The sequence below is a fragment of the Salminus brasiliensis genome, chromosome 1 (genome assembly GCF_030463535.1).
Source record: "Salminus brasiliensis chromosome 1, fSalBra1.hap2, whole genome shotgun sequence".
Taxonomy (NCBI): domain Eukaryota; kingdom Metazoa; phylum Chordata; class Actinopteri; order Characiformes; family Bryconidae; genus Salminus; species Salminus brasiliensis.
In genome coordinates this window covers 91724247-91738603 of record NC_132878.1, presented here as the reverse complement: position 1 = coordinate 91738603, position 14357 = coordinate 91724247, and the positions used below count along the sequence as shown (strand labels likewise).

General features: G+C 42.9%; 1 protein-coding gene across 1 annotated transcript in view; it reads right to left on the bottom strand.

The window, feature by feature from the left end:
• thsd7ab (thrombospondin, type I, domain containing 7Ab) overlaps nt 1-14357 on the bottom strand; it is a 225451-nt gene that overhangs the window by 80565 nt on the left and 130529 nt on the right. The window contains exons 8-9 of the mRNA XM_072692410.1: nt 11065-11259; nt 71-326 (exon numbers count right to left, since the gene is read on the bottom strand). Of these exons, the coding sequence (XP_072548511.1) occupies nt 71-326; nt 11065-11259 (451 nt within the window). The remainder of the gene's footprint in view (nt 1-70; nt 327-11064; nt 11260-14357) is intronic.

The window sequence follows — 14357 nt, the reverse complement described above, 5'->3', positions numbered from 1 at the left end:
TGGCTCCTGGTGTAAGCCATATAAGCATTCGAGAGTAAAGTACTTCTCTAAATCACACACGAGGTCTTACTTTTTTGGAGGGACTTGGCCCACGTTCACTTTGACGCAGATGACCTTGCGCGTCTGCATGCCCATGGCGCAGGACTGCTTCTCTGGCCCGGAGGGAGCAGTTTTGGAGCTGGTGGCGGTGGAGTTGAGCGTGGTGACCGAAGTGTCCTCTGTACAAGGCCCCCATGGACCAGTCTGCCAATGGTAGACGATGCAGGCATGTTCATTACAGTTCCTGGTTTCCTGCAGGGCGCTCGTGTTAGGACAGATCACACCTCCTGTAAGTTTACAGACACATCTAATGAGAAATAAGAAATGGATCACATACTCATAAAGTCTACAACCCCTGACTTAAAGGGCCATATTCTACGCTGTGTGCCCTGTTTAGCCATCAATATATGGATCAGGACTAAAATTAGCATAAACACTGAAAAAACACTAGCTTATTGCTAGCTCTATATCTAATTTGCATTAACAGGACTTTCTAGCTCTGCTACAGATGTCTGCTTTAGCCGTTGTATAGATCCACAGCTGTGACATCAGGATCATTATGAATTCAAAAAGTTTGCACTGCATCAAAACCTTTTATTAAAAGGAAAATGGGCTTAGCCACAGTAAGAGCCGTTCAGATACACCATCACCTTCTTCATAATCAGTACACAATAACAAACTGACCGCAGGTTAAAAAGATGCTTTTTTTTGGCTACTAAAAATGTACCACACCACCAAATAAAAATACACTGCAGACAGCAGAACATGACAAACTAACTGCATCATTAAAGTACATCAATCCTTTGAGATTTGAGTAGATGGAAACCTACAGACGGGAAGGAAAGTAGAGAAGACGGCATCTAGCTGGGAGGGTGAGAGAGAGATGTGAACTCAAGGTGAAGTAAACCATAGTTAACAAGTGCAAACTGGGACAAAGGACAAGGATTCTTATTGGTTTAGGGTGGTGTGCTTGCCCTAAAAGGGGTGATTAGGGGGCGAAATAAGCAATACCTCCTCAAATATTTAAAGGAACGGACCCTAACACTCGTCATTCGAAACAAGGTTATTTAGATAGGAGAGAAGGTGCTGTTGGTGCTGTTGGGTCTTTGAGGTATTTTGACGAAAGCATGCCACAAACTAACTGTGTTAACTGGGGGGAGGGGGTATAATATGACAGCCCAATAACAACAGTTTTACAGCCCTGTCTACTAGTTTTCATGATCCTCTTCTAGCTATTATCTATAGCTGCTGTGATGAACTGGCAGAGAAAATAATGGTTTGTCTTTTCTGTGGAGAGACTTTTTTGAAGTATTTTTTATGCTGGATTTAAGTTGTGCAGGACTGAATTTGGTACATCAGGCATCAGATCAGCTAAAGAACCAATCAGAGTTAGCAATCTGTTTATGCCACCTATCTCGACTCCACTAGAACATTACACTACTTCATCTAACCAGCTTCCCCAGCACACACCACATCCCTAAAACACATGCTTGCTAGTTTAAGCTCCATGCTCAACATGCACTCCTGCGGGGTGTTTCCCTCGTCATTCACTACAACAGCATGGAAATGTTTGGTTTTGTCGGCCGTGCTTCTGATAATTTACCATCTCATCTGATCATAACCTCAGTGTAACGTCTCTGCCTTTAAATTCAGAGGGTGGTGATTTATCACATTGTAAACAAACACGACTGCACCAACGAGGCTGGAGATAGTCTCCAGTTTCCTCCTGGAGACTATTCCACCTTAAATAATGCAAGCTTACTGGAGGCAGAGTGTTTCTGCAGCACTGTTTTAAGGAGGAATTCTAGCTTTGAGATTAATGCTGTACATTTATATAACTGAACCATTTCATACCAGTCAGATCCAATGAATACAGGAATCAGAGTCATGACGTGTTGCCAGTTTATTAAAACATGTAAAACCGGCTATAATAAGCAAAAATACGACCAGCGTCATGATCTGATCTTGTCTGCAAAGTTCAGCTAACTTCAGCATTTTAGATAGACTGCTTTATCCTTTACTATAGCGGCACTGCTACTGGTGGGGGAACAATGTTTAAATTGCCAATTTTATGACACTACCCATCATTCTGCGATCTGACACGCCCAACACATAATTTTTAGAGCATTTAACTACATTTAAGCTGCATAATTTAACATAAATAAATAAATACAATTATGTTTGGATATTTAAAACCAGTAATCATGATCCTAGAGAGGATTTCTAAATGTTTAAATAGGCCCGAGAGTCTAAAAATTGACTAGTAAATTAGGATTCATGATAAGTAAATTAGCTTCTCTCTATGTTCTCATATTTAAGAGCCATGAACATGAACCCCACCTCCACATAATACTGAACGCAAGTTGAATTAACATAAAGATCAAATCTGTTTATGACTGACTGACTACAGCTAGCTCGCATACTGCCTTTCTGTCCTTTTGAAGGCCACTGCTGTTGTTCCAGAGGGGTTTCAGTCAGTGAAAACTGGCACTGCAGGTGTAGGAAACTTCCTCGGCATTCAAATTCAGCAGGAGGTCGTTTTAGAGGGGAAGAACTTGATAAAATGTGTGAGAAATGGCAAATGTGACAAGAGACCCTGAGATCAGACTTAATCGTGTGAGAGTTGGCAGCCCTGAAACATACAAGGTGAAATAAGGTATGATGTATTAAGCTTGTAATGTTAGCAAAGGTAGCAGAAGGATTAGCATTCGTCTGTAATAGATGATGACTGGTGCTCAGAGACAGTGAGTAGTGCTGTTTTTTTGAATAATGCATGAAATGCCCATCCCAAGATAAAATACATGCCGAAATGCCTGTGGACACCCCTTCTAGACAGATATGGCAAATACACACACACAGCTTGTCTGCCAATAGAATAGGATGTCTAATGCCAGGCGTGGGCTAGAGGGTAATAAAGCCTCTAAGTATTGAGTTATGGAGCAGTGGAACTGTGTTCTCTGGAATGATAGACGATACCCCATCCACTACTTTTGGGATGAGTTGGGGATGAGGTGGCGTGGTAATCCTCAAACATCTTGACCTCACTAATGTGGCTCTTGTCGCTAAATACAATCAAATCCTCACAACAATGCTCTAAATTTAGTAAAAAGCTTTCCCTGGACAATAGAGACAGATACTTCAACAAAAGCCGGGTAGATTATTTAATGCTCGTGTTATCAGCTGTAAAGATACAAACAACAGTGTCCGCCATCTTTAACAGCTCAAAAGTCTAGAACTTTTTTAAGCTGCTGTCACTGTAGACATTTTCACTTTGCATAGCCTTGTGCATTGAGCACGACTGGTGCTGGACCAAAACTGCCATCAACAGAGTTCACAGAATGCTAACTGGGTTATTCCACAGTTGGGGTACCATAGCATTCTAGCATTTTTCTCAGAATTGCGTCTAAGGCATGCATTCAATCATTCAAAAATATGCTAACTCATTGTTTGCAAGCTTTCTTTTCTTCTGACAATTGCTTAATATGTAACAACATTAGCATAGACACAGGCTTGGTCCACACTTATATGTATATTTTTGAAAGTGTGGTGGGCATGCCAGGCACCAACATCAACAACAAAGTTTTACATCAAATTCATCAAAGAAACAGCATAACAGCCAACTCAAACCTAACTACAATGCCAAGATAAAGCTTATCTCACTGTGTTCAAATAGCAGACCTCCATAACACATAATATTTCTTACAAACAGACAAACAACTCTGTAATTTTAAACTTAGAAACCTGTATGTAATTTTCTGGAGCCAAAGAGAATTTTTTTTTTTTTTTTAAAACAATGCAAGTTCAGTGATGAGTAGGTAGTTGTGCTGATGAATGAAAAGTAAAGGGAATGATGAAGTAAAGCTGGACTTTCTGAGTGGAGGAGCTTTCTAACCTTTGGTTGTATGGATGCAAGTGCGGGCATCTGTTAGCTGATGTAACACAATTATCAGTTAAGGCCATTTTTTTTGTGTAGCCACTTGCCCTACAGTGTATCTACACCATAGCCTGTAACCCCCCTGTAACCTCTACAAAAATCTAACTACGAGTCTGCACCACAGAACACAACAACTGTCACTGGTCCACTTGGTAGCATCATATTTCTGCCTTCACCGCCATTTTTAACCATCTGGAGTCTAGGGGCCTTTTCTCGATTTCTGCATTTCTTCTTTAATTCACCTCTAAAAGCACTTGCATATTAGCTAATACACGTGTTTTATATTAAAATGTTCAGCACATTCTGGGCTCTCTTCACAATGAGCCAATGTGACCTAGAGCACTGAAGCGATAATGTTAAGAGATAATCTGATTCTAAACCTGAAAAATCTAAGTCAAATTTGAGAAATGTTTTATTTTTCTTGTGAAACCATATCTTAACTAATATGGCCGAATTGTTTTGGTGCCTAAAATGGATTTACTAGAGTCTAAGCTTCATACGAATCCACCAATTACAGATGAGAAGCGAATGACAAACACACAAATCCACCAGTTACCCATGGCAAGAGATGGAAGACGAGTTTTTTGGGTGTTCTTTAGAGCCTCGTAAATCCAGATTCAGGATTCAGGGTGGGTTCTACAGACCTGTATTTCTGTGAGGTAGTATTGTAAAGATATTATTAGAAACTATGACTATTTGCACACCTGTACAGATGTTCTTTTCTTTTCTGTAAATACATCTTTCAGCTCTTTATTACCTTTATTACCTTTAGTACTTTCTACTTTTTTTTAATTTATCCCCTACCCTATTTATTGTTTAGTGTAATTTTCCTTTAGTTTAAGACTGTGTTCTGTGTTTCTTTGTTACTTGTCATACGTGTTGCTCTCACCAAGACAAATTCCTTGTATGGGTAACATACTTGGTGAAATAAAGAGATCTGATTCTGATTCTGATTCTGATTCTGAAACGTTCAGAAACACAGAAGTAGAGAGGGTAGAGAGCTTTCAGTTCATTGTTGTGGACATCTCAGGTGACCTTACCTGGATCACATTTCCCATCAGATGGGAAAGGCCCAGCAGAGGCTTTACCTGCTAGAGACGTTAAAGCATGCTAACCTCCCACATCACCTGCTGATCAACTTCTATTGGTCAGCAATACACAGAGCCTCCTGACCTACTGCTGCATGGTTTGGAAAGATCCTGCAACGGGTGGTGAGGACGGCAGAGTATGTCATCGGCACAGCGCTACCCTACTCTAGAAACATCTACACTGGCTGACTCCAAAAGAAAGACAGCTGTATTTTAAAGGACCCAAGTCACCCTGGACATCACCTGTTTTTGCCTCTGCCTTCTGGAAAGAGATACAGATGAATCAGAGCCAGTATTCACAGATTAAAATCTGCTTCTTCCCACAGGCAGCCAAATGCCTTCTATAGACTTCAGATGGGTTAAACGGGGTCAACTGGATTCTTCCCCAAACAACTCCCTTCAGGTGACGTACACTACAGCGAGAGAACTGAAGCCTCAGCCAGGTCAAGCGCTCTTTCCTAGACGCTGATGGCACCGGTTGCTCCACTCTCCACTCTCTAAACGGAGGAAGAGGAAACACTCAGCAGCACTCCAGGCCGCTCGCTCCTTGGCAGCGGCAGGCGGGCGGTGGAGTGAGTTTGAGGGTCCCTCAGCGCACTTGAATAATTGCTGACATCCCCCGCTCTCCGGGTGATGGAGAGGCCCACTGGGCCCCGTGAATCAAGCCCTGTCCGTCCGGGAGAAGGAAACCAGCTCTGTAACGAGGAGGAAGCACACCCACGAGTCATGTTGCCAGGCGAGAAAATACGGCGCTGACAGAACTCTGTTTTAGCCTTGAGAGACACGACGGGGTGCCAGGAGAAAAAAAATTACACACACTGGCTGCGGAGAAAAAGAGAAACATGGCCCCAAATTAGAAGGCTTTAATAGAGAGGCAGATTTTTACAGCTGTTCCGTAATTGTGTCCCACATATAGCTGAGAGACACGTCCTTCGGCATAATGAGAAGAAGGAGAAGGAGAAGAACTGACTACATTTGGGTACATTTGATTTTTCAACACACAGTTCCTCTCATTATTCCAAACTATTCCCTGAAATGGATTCTTTTACTGGTAACAATAGTAACAACACTTTTGGATTGTTCTTAAAGATCTTTTATTAATTCATTACATTTTTATTTTTCAGATTCATCACCCGTTTTCTCCCCAATTTAAATCACCAATTACTCAAACCATACGTATTCTCTACCTCCCCACTAGTGAGGGTGAGACCAACACACGCCCTCTCCGACACGTGCCCAGCCAGCCACACCTCTTCTTCAAACTACCGCCGATGCAACGTCACCAGGCAACCAAGGCACCTGGAAGGAAGCGCCGTATACCCGGCTCTGATGCACCAGCTCGCAGACGCCAGTGATGGCCAGTGCTGGCCAGTGCCGCACTAGAGTAATGTGGGGGGATAGCGCCATCTAGCCACCCTAGAGAGAGCAAGGCCAATTGCGGGCAATTCTCTCAAAGCCCCGGCTGCCGATGGCTAGCATACGAACCAGGATACCAACCAGCAATTCTCTGATCACAGTGACAGCGCCTTGGTCTGCTGGACCACCCGGGGCCCTAAATAAGATCATTTTAAAGATTGTATTAAAGAACCAACTCCAGCCATCTCCACCAATCCGAAAAATCAAGAGTCCATGGTTTATTTGTCCCCTGGCTGTATCTAACTGGTCCATCTATGGATTGTGTAAAACTGACTAATGGACACTCAGAAACTCGTCTTTTGCCTCTTTATTCATACACACCACTGCTTTTGCGAAACCCGACCCACAAATCCAGTTCACGCACCAAAACTATTCGTTCACATGAGTAAAGGAAACAGGAAATCAGACTTCAATTTTAATTAACATTTTAATGTAAACATGTGGGTATTATCTGATTTGCAAGACTTTTTTTCCCTGGGTGTCCAAACAGCAGAGTCCAACGCTCGCTGTCTTCAAACGCAGACTGAAGACCCTCCTCTTCCGAGTACTTGGGCGAATAGTCGAGTATTATGGTCTCCATATTGACTTGTGTTTATTAGAGTCTAAACTTAGAGGTATCTTTAAATTCTAATCTATATAAACTAGCTGAGGTTATTCTTGAGTAAACAGTGAAGCACTTCTGGATAAGAGCCTCTGCTAAATGCTGTAAATGTAAATGTAAGTGTCTTTAAAGATGAGTTTAAGAAGATCTGCAAACATCAAGCAAAAATCAAGAAAACTGGTGCCAGTAGTTACATTTTTGTGGAAGTTACGGAGGGGTTTCAGGCTATATTGTAGGTACAGTGTAGGGTACGCTGCTACATCGCAGATTTCATGCAGAAGTATAAATTGGCCATAACAGATGTCCACACTAGCACTGATTTGTCCACTCAGATGGCCCAGCTTTACTTTTTTTTCATTCATTAGCACCAAAATCTACTCATCACTGAACTTGCATGGTCTCCTTCTGTCCTGTACTTCTCAACGGATCCATGCTGTGCCCCACAAGTGTGCAGCTGGGCAGTCGCATGACCCCTTATGTGTGCATATTGCAGCCATATAAAGACTCATTTAGTGCTACACCTGCACTCATACATCAGCTGGCCAGGGTGGTAGGTTGTGCCTAATTCACATTGGTTGCCTTGGCTATCCACTGAGGTGGAGACTCATGCTTCTGGGTCTTCTAGAGAAATTCTATCCTGACACTCTTTGTTGCTAGGAGCGTGTGGGAAAGCTTGGGCAGCTTAGGGGTATCCTTGAGATGATGTTATAAAGCTTCTCCAAATCATGACCTGATGAGGCCACTCCTGGAGTTACGAGGTTATGAAGACAGGTTGAGATACTTGTCTCTGCCTCTTGATATCTAACTGGTCCATCTATGGCTTGTGTGAAACTGACCGATGGACACTTTATCCATACATTCCACTCCTTTAGTGAAGCTAAGACTCTGGCTAAGCCATTTTAAGCACCAAAACTATTCATCCATGTGAGTAAAGGTGTGTTTTCACAGGAAATAGAAAGATTTAGTAGGTTGTGCTTAATTCACACCCTGCCACTCTTGCTGCTTTGGCCGTCCAAAGTGGCGAGGATTCATGCTTCTGGGTCTTCTAGAGGAATTCTGTCCTGACACCCCCTGTTGTTAAGAGTGTGTGGGAAAATTGCAGCATTTCTGGACACCTTTTTTGGGCAGCTTAGGTGTATCCTTGGGGTGATGTTATAAGACCTCTCCAAATCATGGTGTTAAGCCAGACCTAAGGAGTAAGGAAAGCTGTTTTGTCCCCAAGGTTCCAGAGTCAGTGCAATGATGTTGCGGTATATTAGGAGCGACCCCAGAGGGCTCTGAGCTCTAGCAAGGTTTTTCTTTTTTTAATTCCTGTTTGCAGTATAAATTTCAGTCCTCCGCTGACTTACTCAAATCCACTCTGAAAGACATCCATAATGCATAAAGGGCTTTCTGCATGAACGGCTGCTTTTAATATGTGCCTCCAACATTAGCAGGCGAGGCGGACGTCTGTTGAACAGAAGAGGCCGACAGCATACAGTCACGATAAAGATAAAAGTAATGTTTGTCTTCCGAGCAGGGGATTTATTCAAGCCACAAGGGCATTTTCTCTGCAAATTGTTCCTCAAAGCAAACCCATTCAAGCAAATGATCTAACACGAGTAATGCTCACGGTCTAGTTTGCGGCATGCTAATATCGCACTTCCTCTTCAGACTACGATGGGGACTTTTTAGGGATTTCTAAAGGGGTCGGTGAAGACTTTCTAGTGACAATTTTCACATCTAAACATACAGTATAGTGTGCATTATCTTCAGAACTCTAGATGTGAGGGCTACGGTCAAGCTACTACTCTACAAAAACACTACGCAAGGTCTCTTAAAAGAAGTAAACAACCATACCGTAGAGCTCAGGAAACTTTGGAACCCTTGTAAGACCTTAAGATAAGACAAACCGCAATTGTAATGTACTCTTAAAGATAAAGCTGCTTCAGGCGGTTCTTTGAGCAATGCCATAGAAGAACCACTTTGGTTCCATAAAGATCCATGATTGTAGTGAGTGAGAAGAATTGGATTTGTTACTTTGTGTAAAGGTTCTTCAGGGTGTTTTTTCACATCTGCACCTTTTAGTCTGGTCAAATCTGTTCAAATCGGGTTCATTTTGGTGCAATTTGTTTGAGCAGGTGTGAACCTTGAAAGGAGGTGGTCTCGAATCAGCTCTCGAAAGTCTGGAGCGCTTCGTCAGAACGTGATCTGACCAAGATTTAACCCAACTATCAGGTGAGCTCCGCAAGTTTGAGCTAAATCTGCTACACTGTCCAGGTAATTACCACAGCTATGAACAGATGCAATTGCTCCATGTTGCTCCATGTTGCTCCAGGATCTGCACTTGTCCAGAACACAGGACCTTCTTCCTGTATTTACTTTTTTTGGGCCAGACAGATCTGACCAGTAAGCAGAGAGAACATTCATGCATGTTTTTTGTGAGTTTGGATTTGTCCCTGTAGGAAAATAAACCATACCAAGAGAAAAATGCTCCAAGTTTACAAACTCCTTCACTGATTCAGACCCGAGCAAACCAACTACAGGTGTGAAAAACCCCTCAGACCTTTAAAAGGTTCTTTACACTTAACATGGTTTGACACAAGTGTAAACACTAAAGTGTAAAGAATCGTGTTTTTTTATGAAACATAAAGTGGTTCTTCTGTGGCATCGCTCAAAGAACCTTTTGAAGCCTTTTTATTATTAAGAGTGTATAGTGTAATGATTAGTGTAAATTAGCAAGTCCCTCTGAATCAATACAAAAAGAGGTCTAGACGAAGAACTAGAGCTTACTAAATCTAAATCTACAACCATCTATAAATAGGCATTTGCCGATATACAAATTCAATGGCATAGATAGATAGATAGATAGATAGATAGATAGATAGATAGAATCAAAATTCAAAACAATCACATTTCCAATTATTTCAAGCAGTGATTTGTGCGGCTGCGGACTAAAGGTTAGAGGACAGGCCTCGGGACCGTAAAGTTGCTAGTTTGATCCACAAGACCGGAATCCATGATCTAAAGGTCTAAAGGCCCGCCATCAATAGCTGAGATGCCCTTCAGCAAGACAGTTAACCACAATTGCTTCCGTTCTCACTGCCCTAATTACTAGTGTGAGTGTGCATGTGTGATGTGTTCATTGCCACTGATGGGTTAAATGAGGCTGAACTGTGTTGTGCTGAGTCTTAATCAGTACTTAAATAGGCTAGCACCAGGCTGACACTGTATGTTAAAGTTTTGTATTGATTAAAAACAATATAATTAGAGATACTGCATTTTAGGAGGAGGAACATGCCTGAAGCCCCTCCTTCACACAAGCTACAATCCAATAAATGACCATCTCTAACTTCAGTGTCAATGAAAAAGCTTTTGTAACCCACCACAACAACCCCCTCACCTGCCTCTAATACAACTCACTGTCCTAGCATCACTTCTCAGAGGGAGGTCTGGTCTTGAAGCTGAAAGTTGAAGCCACCCAAACCCCCAAAAGTTCTCAGAGTTCCTCCCCACTCTTTTATAGTCTCTTGCCGACATTATGAAATGCTGATGGTTCAAACTTCGCAAATAAAACATGTTTATTGATCTTTTAACTGAAATTGACAGTCTTAATGGACATATTTGGTGTCCTCTAGCCAAGTTCCAGACCCTCTGTGTTCTAGCTGTACAAACATCAAAAAGGCTTGAAATCTTGGAAAGGCTTGTGAAACCCAAAGCTGCTCTATGGATCTAAAAAAAACTCCAAAATGACAATAAAATTATTAATGGCATTATTATTGGATATCGGCACATGTCTGTCCATAAACAACACACTTTAATACATTTTACCCTCCATAACTGTTATCCAAGCCACAACCATCGAAGTCACTGCAAAGACAAGCACAAACAGTCTTGTTTGCTAAGAATGAGAATGACCTCAGAAACAATAACAAACGAGAACCCTGCTGCTTGACGGGGGAGTAATACATAGATGGAAAAGCATGCAATGATATAGTCCTGGTTACCTTCTCCAGCGTTGTAGGCCAGGATGGCTCTCGTCCTCATCTGCTTGCCCTCAGCTGTTTTGCTGGAGCAGGTTTGGGAGCAGGTGGACCAGGGTGTCCAGGGGCTAAGCACGCAGTCTTTTGGGCACGGAACCACGCAGGGCACGGAGGGTGGGAAGACCGCCTCATCACACAGCTCCCGACTGACTTCCTTACCTGCAAAGCACAACAGTTATGATACAAAATATGATACAGAACAAAGTATGATAGACAGCGCAGCGAGTACCTGATCACAGCTCAGGAGTGGCTTAACCAGCGAAGCCATGAAGCTTCTTTCTACCTTTTTCTAATTGTTTTTATATAATTTTACAAAAACACACTAAGGGGGCCTAGGCCTCCTCACATGGAAGCCAGCCCCTTCAGATTTCGGAAGGCTTGAAAATCTCTCCAGTGCACAGACAAACAGTTTGTGCCTTTTTGGGCTACGGCTGCTAATAGCAGGCAGCACGTTTCGACCTGAGCCAGTGACCCTTGGGTCATGGTGGCAGTGCCTTGGTCCGCTACTTGGACTACTCAGAGCCCCAAAATATTGTCATTTTCTTGTTTTTTATTTCTTTTCAGCATTACTGGACTTTACATGGTCAACTCTAGGACGTATCTAGCTCGCTAGCTAGGTTAGCCTATGCTAGAAACTATGGGATACAATGGAATGCGTTCTGAGCTCAGCGGCAAGCGCACCAGTAAACAGAGTCCCTGCGGCATACAATCCCAATCACAGAGCAGGGGGTGTGTCTGGTAGTTCCCTCCAACATGGACGAAAGTTTTATCTGTCTCTAATCACAAGCTATACAATACCAGTCTGTAAAAAGACGTAGCATGGGAGTAGGTGCCTCCCAAGCTGGTCTTCCTTTTTTTTCCCATATCTGGAAGACATACATACAAATTCCAGCCAGCCTAAATCTAAATCTCTTTCCCTTTCTGTTGACCCTCCCTCACTACTGAGAGCACCCACCCCTTTTCCAAGCGAGTGGTGCTGACAGCAGAGATCGTTTTGCCGCCATGCTTTGGCTCCACTTGACCTCTGAAAGGGACGGGCCATTGCAGATCAATGCAAAGTCATTCAGACTGGCCGTCTTTCTCCTATGGGAGGATGACAATCCTCCCACACACTGTGCACTAGGGGTCACTGAGCGGTTTAATGAGGATGAAAAGGATGCAAATCATACTTTGCGGCCTTCACAGTCACCAGATCTCAACACAGGTGAATGCATCTGGGACATTTTGGACTGATGATTGTGTTGGGGGTTACTCTCTGCCTATCGTCAAAACAACTGGGAGAAGGTCTGATGGAAGAAAGGTGCTCCAGCCTTCCAGTACAGAAGTACAGATCCAGAGACTCATTCGACACATGAAGTAAGTATGAAGTGAGGAACAGACTAAAGATAGAATCTTAAAGAAATGCCTCAAAAACATGCTTTATCAGTACAGGAATACACCGGAGCAACCCACGAGCAAACAAGGGTGACCAGTAGATCAGGCAGAGAGGACTCTGCAGTGCCTCCAGGAAACAGGGCCTTCATTACTTTGCAAACTGTATTATGTAACATGCTGACATGTTCGACGCCCCCACACAGAAGAGGAAGGAAAAAGCCAGCCATTTAAACGGCAAATGCTCAAATTACCATCTGAAAACAAATATGAGATGTGGTATAAAAAAAACGGTGTAAAATCATATTGCCATCCACCCAAGAACCAAGAAGAATTCCAAGGTGAATTCATGCAGATCCACCTCCTACATCTGTACGTGCTCGTGTGAATTACATCGTTAATCAGGGCCCGAAAATAGAGGGAGACATAAATTGGAAGCTCCCATGGGTTTCAGCGAATTTTCCACTCACACATCTATAATTTACGACACTTTAACATCTACGGTAGCCGACTTTATGTGGCACGGGTGCTTGCTTTTAACGTGTGGTACGAGACAGCGTGCCGAACTCCCTCTCAGGTCCAGGTTCTTCCACAGTGCAGAAAACAATAACCACGTATTTTCCCCCTCCGCTCGGCTCCATATAAGCGTCAGGTTGTGGTGTAAGCTAAAACCGCCATCCTGACTCTAAAAGGGAACCAACCGGAGGAGAAAAGAATATAGAATATAGAAGACATGATGAGAAAAAGCACCCAGAACCATCCCTCCAGGGAGCACCCAAAAGGCGAATAAATATCGCAGGCTTTTTCTTATCAACGACAGGCAGTGATGCAACATTCACATCGATCGGTGAAACGCCGTGTAGTCGTTTGTGAGCATGCTCCACAAAACTCTGAGAGGGAGCAGCAGACACCCCCCCCCAGCCTCCTCCTCCATACCCCCAAAAAATCCACCTAGTAGATCAATTTTCATCAGCAATCCTCTGCCAAGTGAACACTGCCACGATTTAAAGGAGTGCTCTATCGTTTTTCAACCTGTCTGCTGCAGCTGGAGCGTACAGGCAATAACTTCCCTGTACTTAGAGAGGACCAGCAAATAGAGTCTTGTTTGAGAGGAGGGGGGGGGGGGTTCTTTAAGTAAGTACAGGGAAACGAGGCTAAACGATCTGTCTGTGGTAATCGACTGCATGCAGGGACGGATCATGATCTTGAGAACCCCCTGGGCACAGAGTTTGGAGGCCTCCCAAACTCTAACAGCAACATAAGTAAATAGATGAATACAAATTTGAGAGTGAGCAGAACAAATGTGCCTCTTGTGTTTATAATAATAATAATAATAATAATAATAAAAATACTACTAATTCAATTTAAGGGTTCTTTACAGTCACACATTTCTCCCATCTATTACAAACATGGTTCTTTATGAAACCAAAAGTGGTTCTTCTATGGCACAGCTTAAGCACCTTTATTTATAATGTTTTATAATATTATTTATAATAGCTCCTTATGTAGCAACAGCCTCAATCTACAACTTAAGGGTTTACAGTGTTTACAGTGTTTGAGACATCTAGGGCCTTGTCTAGCCTAGGCTTCAGATGTGGAATGTGCTTTATCACCAATTTTCATTTCCAAGGACCGCCAAGCCTCCATGAATACTGACCAAGACTATCCGCCATATTGTCAAACCTGCAACCAGAGACCAGAGGCAGATCCATACTCATTTGGTAGACCCGCCCCCTTGTCTCAGACCGCTTCATTGCTAAATGGTTGCTATGAAATTGTTTAGTGGTTGTCAGGTGTTGCTAAGCGGTTGCCAGATGGGTGCTATAGTGTTGCAAGGTGATGGTTTTGATATTCAGGTGGATGCTATGGTGTTACTTAGTGGTTGC